The sequence below is a fragment of the Microtus pennsylvanicus genome, chromosome 5 (assembly GCF_037038515.1).
Source record: "Microtus pennsylvanicus isolate mMicPen1 chromosome 5, mMicPen1.hap1, whole genome shotgun sequence".
Lineage (NCBI taxonomy): Eukaryota > Metazoa > Chordata > Mammalia > Rodentia > Cricetidae > Microtus > Microtus pennsylvanicus.
The window spans coordinates 85,250,478-85,264,112 of NC_134583.1; the positions used below are offsets into that span (position 1 = coordinate 85,250,478).

The 13,635-nt window shown below is 50.7% G+C and overlaps 1 protein-coding gene across 13 annotated transcripts in view; it reads left to right on the forward strand.

Moving 5' to 3' along the window:
* Shank2 (SH3 and multiple ankyrin repeat domains 2) overlaps positions 1–13,635 on the forward strand; it is a 443,257-nt gene that overhangs the window by 252,611 nt on the left and 177,011 nt on the right. The window contains exon 1 of one of the 13 annotated variants that reach the window (XM_075972904.1): positions 6,211–6,509. The exons of the other annotated variants lie outside the window; for them this stretch is intronic. Within the exon in view, the coding sequence (XP_075829019.1) occupies positions 6,443–6,509 (67 nt within the window). The 5' untranslated portion in view covers positions 6,211–6,442. Of the gene's footprint in view, positions 1–6,210; positions 6,510–13,635 lie in introns of those variants that run through there. 13 annotated transcript variants of the gene reach the window in all.

A 13,635-nucleotide genomic window follows, 5' to 3' on the forward strand; every position in this document is an offset into this window, starting at 1 on the left:
AAAGGCCATTGTGAGGACAAGGGGTAGTCTTGTTTTCTTGGGTGTCAGTGAGGAAGGGCACAGTTTCTGTGGCTCAAGGACCCCACTGTTCACCATTCTCTCTTCGTGATCTCTTACTCCCCACGTATGCTGTGTCCTCATTTGTTCACTGGCTGGCCCATAAGGACCGAAAGAAAAAGTAGGTGTAACGGTGCTGTTGTCATGACCGCTTGTCACATCCTGTCTACATCCCCAGCCAACACCACCCCCAAACCCCAGATTCTACTTTCATGGGTTAAGCCAATCAAAGGTGGAGAATATTTGTTTAACTAGGCTCAGTGGTACCCACCTGCAATCCTGCACTCAGGAGACTGAGACAGAAGGATTGTTACTTGTTTGAGGGTAACCTAGACTATACAGAGAAACCAGGTTTCAAAAAAAACCAAAAGAGGGCAGAGGAGAAGCTGACTTGGCAAAATGCTTTCCTTGCAAGGAGGGGTGGGCAGCAGCCTTGTAAAAAGCCATGCCTCCAACCCCAATGTGGGGAAGCAGAGACAGGAGGACCACTAGGGTCCTCTGGCCAGCTAGTCTGTCTGGATCAGTGTTCTGCAGGCCAGGGAGACATTATGTCTCAAAAGATAAAGTTGGGATCTAGGGAGGTGGGGTTGCAGGCTGGAGAGTAGTTCAGCACTTAAGAGCACTTGCTGTTCTTTCAGAGGACCAGAGTTCAGTTCCTAGCACCCACATCAGGCAGCTCACAACCACATGTAGTTTCATCTATGGGGGATCGAACACAGACACACACATACACAAGTGTAATAATACATCTTTAAAAAATAATAAGATGGAAGACTGAGGAATGACAACTCCTAGCCTCCACATGTGCTCACACACACATGCACAATTATACAAACATTCACAAAAGTGAAATTTTTGAAAAACCATATCTGCATTAAATACGTCCACGTTTCTCTTTCTTGTTGTTCCTAAACGGAGTGGCACATAGTTATCGCCTGTCATGTTCAGTGTGTTAGGCATTTCGAGTCATCAGATGTGATTTGATTCATAGAGGATGAGAGCAGGGCCTGTGCCAATACTACACCATCTGCATATTTCAGAGTCCTGGGTCCTTGCAGACAAGGGGGAAAGCGCTATATGTTAATTATCGTGCTCTGGCGTCTTCTTAGACACTGACTTCTGGTGGGATGCGGGGAATGTGGACAGTGCCCACTGTCATCTTTGTTCCAAAAAGAGCCTGGTAGGGGCTGTGGGCTCTTCCATCCCTGTGAGACACAGGCATGTTCCCCCAGGAACTGTCTCTTCGGGCACCACAGGCTGGCAAGCCCTGGGTCTGTATGATGCCAGCCCTAATCTCCAAGGTGAGTCTAAGCTGCCACTCTCAGGATTTAGGAGTCCCCAAGTATCTCCAGGTGACTCATGGGAAGCATGACACACAACCACTGCAGCTGGGTTAAATGTTGCTGGCTCGGGGGGTGTTAGTGGCATTTATGAATATCATAGGGAAACATTTGCTCATGCGGCTTCCACGCGCAGAGAAAATCACTCCAGCTAGTATTCGTTGCCTGACTTATCTTTGCCTGTTACAGTTGCCTAATCATATAAATGTGCACATGGAAACAAAGCCACACTAATGAGTTTCAGAGTGAGCTACACTGAGCTAGGAAAGATGTGGTATTAACTGTTATTCTGAGACAGAGGTTCATGTAACCTCAGTTAACCTTGAACTTGCTATCTAGCCAAGGCTGGTCTTGAACTACTCTTGCCTCTGCTTTCTCGGTGCTGGGATGTCAGGCATGAGCCATCACACTCATCTCTTAGAGTCTCCCATCTATGAAAGGTCATGGCACATAGCAGTATCGTGGTTTCCATACTTCTGTACTGAAGCATATGTGTGTGTGCATGCTATGTGTTTTCACAGATGCATGTGAAAACCAAGGTTATCCTCAGATATTCCCCTGGTGCTGTCTTCTTTTCAGTTTTTTATTTTGTTTTTGAGACAGTGTCTCTCACTGGCTGACCTAGAACTCTCCAAGTAGTCTGGGTTGTTTGACCAGCAAGAACCAAGGATCGTCCTGTCTCCACCTACCCAGCATGAGCCACCACGCCCAGCTTTTTTATCTGGGCTCTGTTCTAGGGATCAAACTCCATCCTGTGCTTGTGTGGCAAGGCAAGGGCTTTCCTGGCTGAGCCACCTGCCATCCCTGTAGCGGAATCATAATGCGAGCTTGTCTTCTGATCTCAGAGACCGTGGCAAGTCTCTCTTACCTCATCATCTCTCAGGTCCCCTCTACATCGTGGTGATGTGGACAGAAGCTTGCCGCTGCCCTCCATGGTTCTCATCTTTGCTCTTTAATTGGTTTCAGACCTTAGGGAAGCATCCATTCCCAATGTGGGCAGGTAGCAGCACTGACTCCTGAGTCATTGTGAGTTCTGCTGCCCCTAAGTTGTTGATGGACACAAAGTGGCCTAGCTGCCATTGTCTGCCAGCACAAGAGGCCCCAGTATGCACTGGGTCCCAGGCCTAGGGTCATGCCCTGCTGGGTAGTTGAAGAAGCCATGCATGCAGACAGACAGCTAGCTGTTTATACTCAGCAGAAAACACCACACCACACACAATTTACCGGAAATAGAACTTGAGGTGAACTACCAGGCGGCTAGGGAGGCAAGAGTTAGGTATGCTAGGGGGCACCTTCACCATGGAAAGAGACCCAGGTGACCAGGAGTGCTGATGAGGAACGCAGGGGACTAAGAAGATCTGCTTTGGTTTGCAGAGATGCTGATGCCTGGGCTTCACTGGTGGAGGTGTGAGGACAGGGGCCCCAGACTGGGGCTGGGTGGGGAAGGTAGGGAGGCAAGAAAAACTGTGAGTCTAGGACTTGTCTCCAAAGAAGAATTCTCAATCCCAACCTCTCATCTCTCTCTACCCAGGTGTGCACGGGTGTGTGTGTGTGTGTGTGTGTGTGTGTGTGTGTGTGTGTGTGTATCTTTACATTTATAAGAGTGTGTGTACAGATGTGTATGCACAGAAGTGCATGTGACTTTATCTCTGCATTTGCAAGAGTGTGCATATATTTGTGCGCTTTTCCTGAGTGTGTGTATGTGTCCCCACACTCATTGGCACATGCTGTCCTGTGTGCGCTTGAGTGATTAGAGACACCAACTGCTCTTACCTTCTCCAGCCACCCTCCTCAGGAGCTCTCAGAGTCCGCCGAGATCGTGGGTGTAATGGCTGGGTGGAGTTCAGCTGTTCTGTTCCCAGCATGTTTGAGGCTTGCCCAGCTTAGCAAGCCCTCTGTGCCTTCCACACACTCAGGCTGCTTATTCTCCTGGTCTCTGGGAAGGAGCCCTTTCTCGTCCCTGCTTTGTTGCTGATGGAGGAGTCCTAGGGGCCAACAATTCCATTAATCACCTTCTAATCCGGAAGTAGCCAACCTCAGAGCAGGGACTTAAATATAGTTGGCCGTGATTATAGAACATCAGGCGAGCTCTTCACTGTTCCTAGCAGTATCTGTCTGAATGTGGGGAGACAGACAGAGACACCTCTGAGACATGTCTACTTTTGTGATAAAGAGCCTGTGTTTTTGTCAACTTGCAGTGACCTATAAACCACTTGAGAGGAGAGACCCACTTAAGAAATTGTCTAGATCAGGCTGGTCTGTGGACATTTCTCTGGAAGATTGTCTTGATTAATTAACCTAGCCCACTATAGGTGACACCGTTCCCTGGGGAAGGGGTCCTGGTTGTATACGAATGAAAGAATCCAGTCGCACACAGGCAGAGTTCTGCATCTCTCTCTTTGATCTTGACTGCGGATGGGATGTGATCACTTACTCGAGTTTCCCCTTGACTTCCCTGGGTGGTAGTCTGCGTCCTCGAAGTATAAACCAAATGCTTTCCTCCCCTAAATTGCTTTTGTTTGGGATTCTTTGTCATAGCAGCAGAAAAGAAACTAGAACACAGTCCTACACCCGCAGGGACAGTAGCACTGTGTTTAGCACTGGTTCTGTAGTTTATAAAGCCTGTTGGGATGCTGGGTAGGTGTTTACAGATGTACCCAAGGCTGCAGCAGAGTCCTTGTGTCCTTGGTTCCTGCCACGTGGAGCTGGCATTAATACTCCTAGTCCACTGGTCCTGAAGCAGGGTTTGTATTTACCCACCCGTCACTGGTAGATGGCAAAGCTGAGTCCCAGAGTTGAGACACTTGCCCAGAGACACCAGACAGGGATCAGACAGCAGCCTATCTTCTTTGGCAACTCCTCAGTCACTACTCCTGGCCTCTTAACCAGCCTCACTTGGGAGACCTCAAGAAATCATGGAAGGTAGAGACTCCACCATGTACGCCCCTGTGCCCCTTACCTTCCTGATGAGAAAGGGCGTCTCCAAGGACATGAGCCTTAAGCTGTGCACTTGAAGACTTCGAGGATCACATGTGCCCGCTGTGCAGGGCGGGCCTGGAGAGGGAAGGCAGAGCTTCCGTGGAAACCCTGGCTATTTTTACCCTTGTCTCTCCGGCTTCTGCCTCCCACTAGAATCGCAGTGAGCGGTTGTGGCAGCAGCCCCCTGGGTCCCTCGCGTGCCAGGCACAGGCTATTTTTATGACCCTCCAATTTCTCACAGATCATGTCAGACCACAGGGGGCAGGGTAGGGAAGAAAGGGGTCCAGAGAGTTAGGAAGTCTGTGGGAGGGGGCCTGCACCCTCTATTAAACTACAGAGGAGAGGATTAAGGGATAGCTCGGGATAGGCCAGGCCTCCCTAGTAGAAGGGAACCCATTGCCATATAAAGCTATAACAACAAGCGTGGCCTCACTGTCTTTACCCAGCATCCCCCTGAGCTGGCCAAAACACCAGGATTCTAGTCCCGAGTCCAGCCTTAACTGGTTGGGTAACCTAACTCCTCTGGGCCCAATTTTTTCATCTTTCTGTTTATAGAGCGTCTAGACCTGCATGGTGGGCAAACAAGAAGCAAATTCTGCCACCAACTCTACAGTCTCCACAGGTCGTCTGTGCCCGGCAAGTGCAGGGAGCAGGTTCTAAGACCTCTGCACAGGCCCTGGAGACAGATAATACCAAAGTTAGACTTTCCCCAGTGCCTACGGTCCTCCTGGTGTCCGCTGATGCACTCTCTGTATCTCATGCCTGTACCACCCCATCTTATGGACGACTCGATTTTACATGCATCGAACAAGTCAAGACAGTTGGAGATGTACCCAAGGTCACACAGGTGGAGACTGGGACGTGACCCTCCCCACCCACTCAGCCTCTCCAGGGGTAGAAGGACACTTGATGAACATTCCTTTCCCACCCTTTTCTAACTCACCTGCAGCTCAGGACATAGAGGCTGAACAGCAAGCTCCTTTATAGCTATCTTTTGAAAATGGGAGGCCAGGTATAGTGGCACATACCTGCTATCCCAGCACTCAGGAGGCTGCCTAGTGGGGCCATCCTGGGCTACATAGCTAAACCTTCTGTTTCCAAAAATAAGCATAATAAGATTTTTTTAATTATCAAATTAAGAGGGAAAAATGAAAGATGGCAAATGGAAGAAGGTTCTCTGCCCTCTTATGGGACTTCAGTCTCTGGGGATGGAAGGAGTGGGAAATCACTGATAACATGGCCAGCTCACCTCCCACCCCGAACCCCAGCCCCCTGCTCTGCCTCTGAGCTCTAACCTGGTGTTCGCCCACCAGGATCCTTCAGGCTGAAGTTGCAGCATATCTGAATGTGCCCCAGATCTGCCACCCATGCGTTAGCAGAAGTCCCGAGCACCTGGAAGGGTACACTGTCCCTGAGACCCAGGCCTCCTCTTTGGCGTCAGCTCCATGAGGTGATGTGGCTGCTACCTTGCTGTCCACTGCACAGAAAGCAGGAAAACTACCAGGGTGGAGAAAATGCTGTGTTCCAAAATGAGAAAGCAATTACTCAGGACAAGGACGGCCACTGCCTGTAAGTGACACCTCTGGCCCCTGCTAATAGTGGTTGAATCATTTTCCTCTCCCTGCTAATGGCGTGCGTAATTGCACTGGTTTTTCAGGCGTCCTTCACCCGTACTTATTTAGACTAGTGACTGATGCGTTGCCATGGAAACCGGCACTAGGAGAAAAAAAAAGTCCCCGGTACAGTGAGGAAGTGGAAGGATGCAGCTCCAGTCTGCAGCTACAACTTGTGTCAAAGAACCGAATTTTCAGCCGATCCCGATTTTCCATCTTCAAAAGTCAAATCCGTGAACCTCCTCGTGGCTTAAACTCTCTGGGGTTGTCTTTCTTAGTCCTGTGATCTATTCTTTTTTTTTCCTCCTCTTCTCCTTAAATTCTGAACATAGAAGACTGCAACTTTTTTTTTAACTCCTTGCTGGATTAACAGAGAATAGTAAGTGGGGCCGGCCCGGAGGACTCTCCACATGGACCCAGAGGAGGAAGAGGCGAGGGACCGGTCTGAGTGAGATGGTCATACCCAGGTTAGGAACGATGGCTGAGAACTCCCGCTTCAAGAAGAGAGTTCATTTTGGAGGTATGGTGCCACCTCCCCAGCCTGCTTGGGGTTGGCCGACGTGAGTGTCTTTGTTCTCTGCTGGAGCAGCAGGGACAGTAGACTCTTGTGTTTCTGGCGCTCGGTGAGATGGTAGCGTGTGCGGTGTAGGCAGCAGGCTGATCAGTCTATACTTTGTGTGTCTTAGAATGTGGTGCTCCGGGTGCCTAGGTTTCTCAAGGCCATTGTTTCCTTCATGGCTTTTCTCCTACTTCGAATTAGAGAAAAACAAAGGCGGCAGGCAGATCACCCAGGATGCTGGCGTCTATGGCTGAGAATCCCAAGGTCCTATTTGTATCTCTGTCTCTCTGAGCACCGGTGGGTTTTGGAGTCTGACACCAGTATCTCTTCTTAGCGAGATGCTATGCCGAGGGGATTGACTGCATGATGAGTTGTGGATGATGGCATCGGTGGCTCGGAATCACTGCAAAGTGTCCAAGAAGTCCCCCAAGCCCAGACAGGGATGTGTGCTCCCCTCGGTGCAGGCTGCCCTTCTTTAGAGAAAGCGTGGCCAGTTTGGCTTCTGTTATTGTTCTTTAAGCAAGTAGATTCCCTGCCCCTCTGGTGGTGTGGCGATAGAAAGAAAAAAGAAACAGGAGCTGATAGGAGCTTTTGCCTTGCTGGGGTTCAAGCCCGCTCCGGGATGGGACCTGGTCAAATAGGCATCTCACCCCCACCCCTGGATGTCACTTTGAGGTTGCAAAGATAAATGTGAGTTGCCAAGATTCTCGCTCCAGTTCTCTCTGTGTTCTTTCTGCCCTGTGGAGTTTGTGCCTCTGGGCAGAGGCTACAATGTTGGTAACTGGTAGGAAGGTGGGCTTGGGAGTCTGCTCTCTGCCCGTTAAGGTCATAGCCAGGGTGAGTCTGTGTGTTTTCTGTTTCTGTTTGGACTACCTAACCCTCACCGAAGGCCACCCTCATAAGGGGTGGGCTCTGATGCCCTGTGATCCTGGGCTCTGCTTAGCCCAGGTGTGGATGCTGAAGCTCCAGTCTGCAGAGTCCTGGCTCCCTCTCACAGGAGGCAGCAGCTTCCTCCTGCTCAACAGGTCTCCCTTCTCGGTGCCCTAGTTCCCAAGCCTCAGCTGCCGGTGTCCTTAAAAAAGATTAAAAAGCTAAAAGGATCCTCCCGCCTCCAGTCGGATCCCAAATTTATATCCAAGCTCTACTCCTCCAACCTGTGAGCCCATAGGCCTTGGACCTCACCTCCAAGAGCCTTCTCTCGGGGTGATGGAGCCTGCCAGGGTTCAGGGAGGGCTTGTCCACCAGACTGCTCTGCTAAAGACAGTACTAATTAGTATCTGTTTTATTTGAGAACTTCTGGTTCCCTGGGGGCAGAGGCCAATTGTGAAGTAAGACCCAAGACCAGATGCTAGAGGAGCAGGCATCGGCTAGAGGCTACGTGCTTGGGCACACAAAATGGGGTCCAGTCCACATGACTTGGCATGACAGAGCATGGAAGGGTCTGCTGCCTTGGAGACAACAGCTAGGTTGACCCTGGGACAGGAAAGTCTTGTCCCACCCCACACTTTTGTGAGTCCCCTCCCCTCCCATTGTAGATCAATGGTAGGCTGCTGAGACCTGAGGCAAGGGTTTTACACACACACACACACACACACACACACACACACACACACACCTCTGCCTCTCCTCTAAACCACGTGCTCCTAGAACACCAGAGAGGCCACCTTGGCAGGACACGCCCAACCAAGCTAATCAGCTGCGTGCAAATCATGCCCAATTCATCCATTTACTGTAATTTCCGTTCAAACTGCCGGTTTGGCTCTATGGATTGGGTGTGCAGGCTTGCACAGAGCCTCTTGGGTTGCTTTTTCTTTCTTTTCCAAACATTCTAATTACTATAGAGCAGAAACAACCCCACCGACAGCCAACAGCTCTATTCATTTGTTCGACCAATTCGGGAGGGTGGGCACTGGGCAGCATCCCCAGAAACTACTACCCCCTCCCCCACAGTGTCCTTAGTTCCCCTCAGCCAAAGAGCAGCAAAGAGGGCAGAGGTAGGCAAGAGAACATCTCTGTGAGCACTCGGGGGTTATCGTCTGCACTCAGGAGGAGGGCGGAAGGAGACAGAGGCATAGACGCCTATGTAGCCTGAGATGAGTCCTGCACTTACAAAATGAAGACAGCGAGGGTCATTGTGAACCCCTCTCTCCAAAGCCAAGGATGCCCACCTCTCCCTGTATCCTCGTAAATCTCAAGCAACACTGTGGAAGTGTTACTTAAGGGAAATGGGTCGCTGTTCATATTTATCCTTTACCAATGCTGTAGGTGCCTTGGGGTGACCTTGACTCCTATGGTCAGGTCCACCTGGTTTTGATTCCCAGATCTGCCACACAGGAGGCAACCCTGGAGGTGACTGAGTGAGTCCTGCCCACAGCTGTGTGGGTTCAACAGAATGTCCTGGGGAGCTCTGTCATTCCTCCTTTGGTCACAGGGCTGCCCCTCCTCGGAGCTTTACAATGAACACGTGACTTTTCTCCTGTCCTGCGGGTGTTAGTGGCTGAAAAGGCAGGGCGTGGCCATGTAGGCAGGAGTGCCTGTGACGAAGACTAGTGATCTTGGAGTCCTACTGAGAAGTCAGGGGTCTTTGTGGTCTCCTCAAAGGAGGCCAGGAATCCCAGGCAGATGGGCGTGGAGACCTGTGATGCCACTTGGGATTCTGACTCTGCGTCCTGCTTGTCCTCAGCATGCCCATCCTCTCTGCAGTCGGGGAGAGGGAGGTACCACAAAGCTGCTGGGTCCTAAGAGGTGTTGTGGGACTAAGGGAAGCCTCACTCAGCAGACCCTGCTCCACCTTATTGGCCAAGTCCTTAGCTACTTCTGTTCTTGGCTTCTTAGTCACGTGTGAAAGTGGCTGCTGAATACCACAGCAGAGGGTGTGTACAGGAAGAAAGCCCAAAGCGCGGGGCGGGGTGGGGCGGGGCCTCTGATTCTGTGAGGGGGAAACTGCGTAGAGCATCAGTGAAGATCTGGACACTAGAATTTTGGGGACTGTCTTGGTGCCCTCGGTGGCTCAGTGAAGTATGATCAGTTCACACTTGGTCAAGTCAGGCCTGGGGCAGAGAAGAAGCTTGTGTGTTTCACACAAGGACAGTGTGTGTGACCTATGGTGACTGACGACAGGTGATGACTTTCAGCAGATTACTGTCGCAGTGTCCCTTCTTAGCCCTCCCTCCCTGTCCTCTTTCTGAAGCCCCACCTTCCAGAGTACCCCAGAACTCTTTCTGTCATTACTGCAAGGAAAAAGGATTATATTCTGAACGTCTGAGTGGCACCAGCCGAGACACCTGGATAGGAAGCGGGGCAAACTCGGAGTTGAGCTTACTCATAATGACTCTCAGCGGAGTTAACTTGGGGTCCCTCGCAGCCACATCCGTCCCTCTGGGGGCAGAATCCCCGGAGCAGGGGATCTCCCATTGCCCCTCCTCTCCTAGTCTCACCACACCCGCAGAGTAATGTCTCCAGTGCTTGATCCATGGGGACCACAGCACATCCCACTGTGGAGGGAGCTGACAGTCCACTTCCCCGTAGGCTCTTCAGCGCAAGTGCGTGTGTGTGTGTGTGTGTGTGTGTGTGTGTGTGTGTGTGTGTGTGTGAGTGCACGTGCACACTGAGCATCAAGAGAGCCCCAGACACTAGCCCAAGAGAGGAGCCTTGACTGGCTATTTATGCCCCTCCCTCCCTGGCTTGGTACTTGGAGCTGGTGCTCTGTGTCCCCTCTTGTCTGTGCATGAGCCCTGATGCCTTGGGAGTCCTTGAGGGAGCAAGGGACAAGCTATACCCGGTAAAAATATCACCTTGTAAAGTGACAGCTGCCCGATGGTCCCTTAAGTCAGCATTCAGCTCATGTTCCATAAGACGTTCTCAGCTCTAGCGGATTCCCAGGAGAACTGAGAAGGAAACCACTTTGCTGGGGAACCACCTCTCTGAAGCGGTCTGTGTTTATTCGGGAGGGAAAGGCTGCTCACGTGCTGGCAACCTTCTTTTCTGGCTCTGGTTTTAGACTCTGGATTTGGCTCTGGCACAATGCCGGAGTGTTTGGTATCCATTCATTTATGTCCTGGAGATCTGCTGTTTCCCTGCCCTGGTGCCTATCTTGAGGTTCTGTGTGAGTGTGCGTGTGCGTGTGTGTGTGTGTGTGCGCGCGCGCGCGCGCGCGTGCGGCTGTCCCTCCCTCTGTGCACTGGTGTGCTGAGGCCAGAGCTCAACTTCCTGTGTCGTTCCTCAGCTCTTGTCTACCTTATATTTTAAAGAAACCTTTTTTTAAAGATTTACTTGTATTTTTAATTATGTATTGTATTCACACTAACGCTGGTGCCCTTAGAGGCCAGAGGTGTGGAATCCCCTGGATCTGGGGTTACAGGTGGCACCTTTTGAGAAAAACTCATGTCTTCCAGAAGAGCAGCAAGTGCTCTTAACCACTGAACCATTTCTCCAGACCCCACCTTGATTTTTAAAAATGTTTTAGTGTGTGTATGAGGTGTGTGTTATATGTGTGTTTGTGTGTATATGTGTGTTATGTGTGTGTCGTGTGTGTATGGTATATATATATGTATGATGTGTGTATGAAATGCATGTGTGTGATGTGTATGTAATATGTATGTTTGAGTGTGTTACGTTTGGTGTGTGTGTGTGTGTGGTGCACACTCATGTGTCACGGAGCACATGTGGACTTCGGAGGCCGACTTCCGGAAGTTGGTAGAAGAGCCTCTTGGTGTTTCTCCTATGCTGCATATGCCAGGCTAGCCAACTTGTGAACTTCACCTTCATCTCACCGGAGGGGTACAAATGGCTGCCGTGGCATCCGGGTCCTCAGGCCTGCCAGACTAGCACTGTCACTTGCTGATCCATCTTGCTGGCCCCATCCTCATTTTTTTTGAGTTGGGGGTCTATCACTGGCCTGAAGCTAGCCAGTCAGACTAGACTAGCTGGCCAAAAAGCCCCAGAGCTCTGCCTGTCTCTTTCTAACTGCTGAGGGGATTGCATGGACGCACCAGTATGCCTAGTGTTTTTTAAGGTAGGCTCTGGGGATCAAACTCAGGTCTTCATGCTTGCACAGCAAATACTTTGCTGACTGACTTGTTCTCCAAGCCCAGACCATGAGGTTCTTCAAGAAGACTTGAACCTCTGCTTGCTGCTAAGTTTACAGCTAGATGTCAGGGCTGGTCCAGGGAGGGACCACACACTACAGATACATGCACACACCAGGGCAAAGTGCCGTGCTCTTGGGAGCTGGATATAAGCACAGTGATTTCTCAGTTTTCTGTTGGATCCATTTCCCACCACAGGGGAAACTTTGCCTCCTAGGGACCACTGTGATTGAGGGAAATGAGTGTTAGCCCCAGTGGGGAAGGTGAAAAACCTCCAGAGCCTGCGCTCTTGGTACCTAGCAAGCCTTGTCAGCTAAAGGGGTCATTCCACAAAGGCTGCTGGGCATAGAGCAGACCATTTGGTCCATCAAAGATGTCATCCTATTCAATGAATAAAGGTTGGGTCCAGAGCATGGAGCCCAAGACCTGGTCCCGTTGTAGTAGTACAAGAAAACTCTGGTTTTGATGTGTTGTTTGATTGGTTTGGATATTTTATTTTTCTATGCGAATTCATGTTTTGCTCTGTGTATGCCTGGTGCCTGCAGAGGCCAGAAGAGGGCGTTGGATCCCCTGGAACTGGAGTTACAGATGGTGGTGAGCCACCACGTGTTTGCTTGGAATGGAAGCCTAGTCGTCTGCCAGAACAACAAGTGCTTACCTGCTGAGCCATGTCTTCAGCTCCTGTCTTTTGAGACGGGATCTCATGCAACCCAGGCTGATCCTGCACTCACCACATAGCCTCAACCTATAGCAATGGGAGGCAGAGAAGTAGCATTTGAACACAGAACTTCCTGGTCTCCAGAAGCTTTGGGTGTGCTGCTCCACATAGCCGAGGGGAGTTAATGGCACTGATGGAATCCAAGTTGCTGCCTGTTAAACCTAAGGTCCCCGATTATCTGGATGGGTTCTGTGTGACCCCAACAGTCCTTAAAAAGAGAGAGTAGAGTTAAGAGTCTCTGTGATGAGATGAGAGAGACTAGACAGGCCATAGCGGCTCCAAGAAACAGTCTGTTTAAGTGCCTGGGGTGGGGGTGGGGGAGAAAGGCTACATCTGCAGAAATGTCTTTGAAAAGGGCTACAACCTAGCTACATCTCACTGGTCACCCTGGAAGACCGAGCCAGGGGACTGTAGGAGGAGAAGTCTGTGTTGCCGCAGGCCCCCAAGTCTTCCCTCCATCGCTAGGTCAGTGTGGTACACAGTGCACTTGTGCAGTCTGACCACCTTGGCCTCATTTGTTCCTCTTCCCCTGCTATGTTGGTTCCTGGAACAGGCCAGCAACAAACTTAGGAGAGAGGCTTGTGCACAGAGTAGGTGCCCAGATCCTATTTCTGTGTCATAATGTTTCCTTTCAAATTAGGGTTCTGTACCCACTGACTCTGGGTACTGAGGTCATTGGACCTTGTCCCCTCATGACCAATCACTGTGACTGTCTGCTACCCAGAGCAGAGAATACACAGACTAAGAAGGTGGACTCCAGTCTGTAAAACAGGATACCAGTTCCCAGCCTGGGACCCCTGCAGACCTGCTCAGCCCTAGGGAGCTCGGAGCTCTGGCCTGGCCTAGTGGCCGAGGGGGTGTGACCTTGCTGCTCCCATAGCTGTGTTTCTCCACTGGCAGTGCCTGGTTTTAGGAGAGAAAACTGTTTCGCCTTTGTCCTCGGTGCCCTCAGCCCTAATGTTCTAAGTTCAGTGAAAGATGTCGGATTTAGAACTGGCTGAGGAGCTAGGCATCCTGGCTTGTGCTTTTACTCTCAATGTGTTAAAGGCTGAGGCAGTAGGATTATCATTTGTTTGAGGTCATCATGGGCAATATAGTGAGTTGCTTGCCCTCCTGGGCTACAGAATAAGACCTTGTGTCAAGAAAACAAAATCAATCAATCAATAAAACTTGCAGGAAATACGGGACCCTGGGCAAGGAGTTGGCTTCAGAGCACGGGTGTTCAGGGTCCAACAGCCTGGCCATATTGCCAGCCAGGAACCCTGAGCCTTTCGTAGGAGAT